Below are 4,067 nucleotides of genomic sequence, written 5' to 3'. Positions count from 1 at the left end.
ATTTGGTGGCATTTTGTTGCTTTCAAAGTCTGTGTGAATCAGAATAGGGGCGCATTTTTGTGACCGCAACAGCACGAGGTCAAGCCACCTTTGAACAAGAACTATTGTCACACATATGGCATATGTTAAATACCATTACATCATGCAACATACAATATCTCAATACAGGCAAACGTGTTGCCCCCTCACACTGGGTTCGTTTCAAACGAAATCAGCTCGTTTGGAAACTAACTCGGGGTCGTTGTCGTGGTTCACTGTCGTGTTTTCTCAGGTCTCAGATCACTTGTGTTCATATTGCAATAATCAAGTGAGCTCGGATCGTTTTGTATTAATAAAACATGTGTACTTTTTACATGATTAGTGCACAAGAAATGGCAGCATAACGCCTACAATAACAAATACATACATATGACGGCAATGAAGTAACTGCAGTAGTCCAAACACATTTGACAGTCTACCTCTGTTACAGGCGAATAATAATACACGGGCGCGTCCGTCGTGGGCGCAGATCTGACCGGCAAAGCAATTCATTTTCACAATATGTGACGATTGCGTGTATCGTGAACGCATCCACTATTTAACACATACTGTATGCAGTTGCTGAACACAACAATAGGCTGCATATTATAATGAGTGTTGCGCTGCCGAATGCTGATTGGTTTGCCTATATACACATATACAATAACACAGTAGTGTGACGTCCCCTAAATATCCATCTAGGAGAATTTTACCGTTATTGCCATAACTTTAAACATAGTGCTACTTTAACTAATACATTAAATGCAGGGTTTTTATAGCAAGTCGTTATTTCTGACACTTATTGACACTGATCTGACACAAACAAACGTACAAAAAAGCCGCAAAATGATTGAAACAGGACTGGCTCACACACAGCATCTTTCTATTCAATTGTACACTCGGGTGTATACACGTTAACTTTAATTTGCATTCTACTCCATTTAGAAAACAATGAGAGAACAATCTTTTCTAACACCCTGGATGAGAGGAATCTAGCCCAATATCCAGTTGTTGTCAGATTACTGATGTTACCGTTAACAATAAGTACATGCATCAATGCATAAATGCGCGTGTTATCTAAACTCCACGTTCCTCTTCTTTCTGAATAAGAACCGAGAGCTCCCAGTGTCACATTCAAGTTTTTCCACCAGCATTGAAGTGAGTGTAGCCTAAATAATGAAATCGGCACAGCACAAAACCACGCTCACACAGCCGCAAAATCGGTTCCGTGGTCCCTGCTGGCTGCAGCTGTGCAGGACCCAACACACTGGACACGCTGGATCCGCGCCGCTGCTGGCGCTGCGCCACTTGTCGCCTCCTTTGATCAAGCCGCTCTCTCAGCCGGAACTCGGGCGCTCAGCGTGAAGCGAATTCCACGTGAAAATGTCGCGCTGTCTCCTCAGAGAGACGCGCTGAGCGGGATCATGTCAGTGTATAAAAGGAGGCGGTGTGGGCTGGGTAAGCATCGCGGATCTGTGAGCTAGCCTTGTATTGTGGCCGCAATGCTGCGTGCGAGGGTTTCGTGGTGTGGGCTGCTAGTGCTGTGTGTGGTCGCTGGGCTCTGCGACGCCGGGAGAGTTTCTAAGTGGGCGAGAGCCAAGCCTGCTGCCAGAGCCAAGCCTGTCGCCAGAGCCAAGGCCGTTGTGCGAGTGGACTCTTCTCTGTTCAAGCAGCAAGTCTCCCCCGTCGTGTGGGCGCAGTGTGGGGAGAGCGCGATCCAGGTGTCGGTGGAGAGAGACCTGTTCGGTACCGGCAGACTGATCCAGGCTGCGGATATCCAGTTGGGAGGCTGTGCGCTCAGCGGGCAGAACGACACGGTCCTGGTCTTCCAGTCGGAGCTGCAGGGTTGTGGCAGCGCCCTGTCGGTAAGTAGGGGAGGGGAATAAGGCTGCAGACTCGCACGGTGAATGGGTAAAACCATCCCGAGCTTAAGCGTTGCGCCTTTCACTTGTAGATGACCGAGGACGAGCTGGTGTACAGCTTCTCCCTAAACTACAACCCGTCCCCGATTGCCAACACTGGCATCGTGAGAACCGACCCTGCTGTTGTCCACATCGAGTGCGTCTACCTCCGGTGAGGACTCTGCCGCAGTACTGCTTCAGCCTAGCTGCTGTAGGATCGGTGTGTAATTGCTGTCTGCTCCCTAGGCTCCACAATGTGAGCAGCGATGCCCTGCAGCCAACCTGGGTCCCCTACACCTCCACCAAGTCTGCGGAGGATCTCCTGGACTTCTCCCTGCAGCTCATGACTGGTAGAGGCCAACCTAATGCAGCTCTAAGCCTCCCGTTTACCGGAGTGCTGCTCTGCTCTGCAGAGGCCTCATGCTGCTCCCTGTCTCGGCAGATGACTGGAGCTCCCCGAGACCCTCCAACGTGTACTTCCTGGGGGACGTCCTGAACATCCAAGCCTCCGTCAACCAGGCCAGCCACGTGCCCCTGCGGCTGTTTGTGGACAGCTGTGTGGCCACCTTGACCTCTGACCCGACCTCTTCTCCCAGTTATACTTTCATTGGGAACTATGGGTGAGTGAGATCCCATAGTCAAGCATGGCCAGTGTGCTTGCAGGTGTTGGCTCTCGACTCTGAGCGGGGCCATTATAATGGATTTCCTCCTGTGCCCAGTTGCCTGATTGATGCCAAGGTGACGGGCTCCAGTTCTCACTTCATGCCAAGACCTCAGGATGTCACGAAGCTGCAGCTGGTGCTTGATGCCTTCAGGTTCCACAATGAAGCCAACAGCTCCGTACGTCTCCCAGCCACTGTGCCTCTGTGCTTTTGTATCTTTGGCTTGTTTGGGCTCTGCTTTCTCAACCGTGTGGCTGCTTTGGCATTGAAGCAGCTCTCCCAAGGTGCACTAACCATGCCAATGTCTGTTCTGCTCAGATCTACTTGACCTGCCACCTGAAGGTGACTGCTGCTTCCCAGGCTGTGGACAACCTGGACAAGGCCTGCCAGCCTGTGGGCAACAGGTAGTGGGGTGGGGGTGGGAGGGTGCTCTAGGCCCTTGGTGTTCCCTTCCCGGTATCTGTACTGACCGCTGTATCCCTGTTGTAGCTGGAGCTCGGTGGATGGGAGTGATCAGGTCTGTAGCTGCTGTGACTCCAGCTGTAACCCTCTGTCTGGATCTAGGCTTATTGGGAGGTTTGGCAGGGACTTGGCTTTCAAGGAGGGTAAGGATGCTTTGCCTGGTTGTGAGTGTGGTGCTGGGCTATAGAGTCTGGCTGGATCTAAGCCTCTCCACCTTCCAGAATGGGAAGGTGATGCCATGGTGTCTGTGCGTGTGCTGGAGAAGCCGCAGGATGCCGTCCCTCCAGTGGAGACGAATGCCCAGAGGTCTCCCCTGACTGCAGAGGACGGCAAAGCAGCAGGTACTGGGGCCTTTGCGTGGGGAATGTGCCTCTTGAATTGGAGCCAGAGGTTGTGGTCCCTTGCTGTAGTCTGGGTTTGACCTAAAGTGACTGACCTGTGCTTTCTTTGCAGGCATCTCTGCTGAGGTTGTGCTCCTGGCTGGTGTGGTGGCTGCTGTGGCTGTGTTGTGCATTGCTGTGCTGGGGACTGTGCTGTACAGGAGAGCAAGCCCACCCACGGCTTGACTGTGGTGTGACTGATCAATAAAGCTGAGAACAGACCATGACCCGTGTCTTTCCTCTTTGCTCTCCAAGTTCTGCATGATCTCAATCAATGGATGCTACAGATCATGTAAAGCTGTCCTTTAGCGCTCCGTTTGAGTGTTGCTGCTTTCCAGCATCTCTGCAGCTCTTGTGCAGAGAATTGGGCTCTGGAGGGTGAGACACGACTGCTTCGGGAGAAGGTTCAGTGTTTGGGAACATTGCACCCTAGTCACATGTGGTGGCAGGAAACTGTATTTTAGAACATGCAGGAGGAGGACGGGGATCGTTATGACCCCAGATGCCAGGGTTACAAACCATCACATGTGACCCTAAGCTACACGGTTAGATCAGATGTGTGTATGACGAATTCTTGGTCAAAAAGCATGGTTGCACGCTTAGGTATTCAATCCGAGCAAATGTGACTCAGCCTATGAGGGACT

The 4,067-nt window shown here is 51.6% G+C and overlaps 1 protein-coding gene across 1 annotated transcript; it reads left to right on the top strand.

Moving 5' to 3' along the window:
- The first annotated feature begins 1,472 nt into the window (after positions 1-1,472).
- LOC136766948 (zona pellucida sperm-binding protein 3) lies at positions 1,473-3,609 on the top strand. The gene is made up of 9 exons (XM_066720927.1): positions 1,473-1,883; positions 1,973-2,091; positions 2,166-2,269; positions 2,362-2,539; positions 2,639-2,759; positions 2,900-2,985; positions 3,071-3,186; positions 3,265-3,384; positions 3,497-3,609. The coding sequence occupies exons 1-9, from the start codon at positions 1,521-1,523 to the stop codon at positions 3,607-3,609; spliced, it is 1,320 nt and encodes a 439-aa protein (XP_066577024.1). The 5' UTR covers positions 1,473-1,520.
- The last annotated feature ends 458 nt before the right edge of the window (positions 3,610-4,067 follow it).

This window comes from Amia ocellicauda, chromosome 13, assembly GCF_036373705.1.
Source record: "Amia ocellicauda isolate fAmiCal2 chromosome 13, fAmiCal2.hap1, whole genome shotgun sequence".
Classification (NCBI taxonomy): domain Eukaryota; kingdom Metazoa; phylum Chordata; class Actinopteri; order Amiiformes; family Amiidae; genus Amia; species Amia ocellicauda.
Note: the sequence above shows the minus strand (reverse complement) of the source record. Positions and strands in the feature narration are given on the sequence as shown.

Coding starts and splice junctions, on each gene's coding strand:
- LOC136766948 (XM_066720927.1), top strand. CDS start 1,521: ATGCTGCGTGCGAGGGTTTCGTGGTGTGGGCTGCTAGTGCTGTGTGTG. Junction 1,884..1,972: donor GTTGTGGCAGCGCCCTGTCG/GTAAGTAGGGGA, acceptor TTTCACTTGTAG/ATGACCGAGGACGAGCTGGT. Junction 3,385..3,496: donor AGAGGACGGCAAAGCAGCAG/GTACTGGGGCCT, acceptor CTTTCTTTGCAG/GCATCTCTGCTGAGGTTGTG.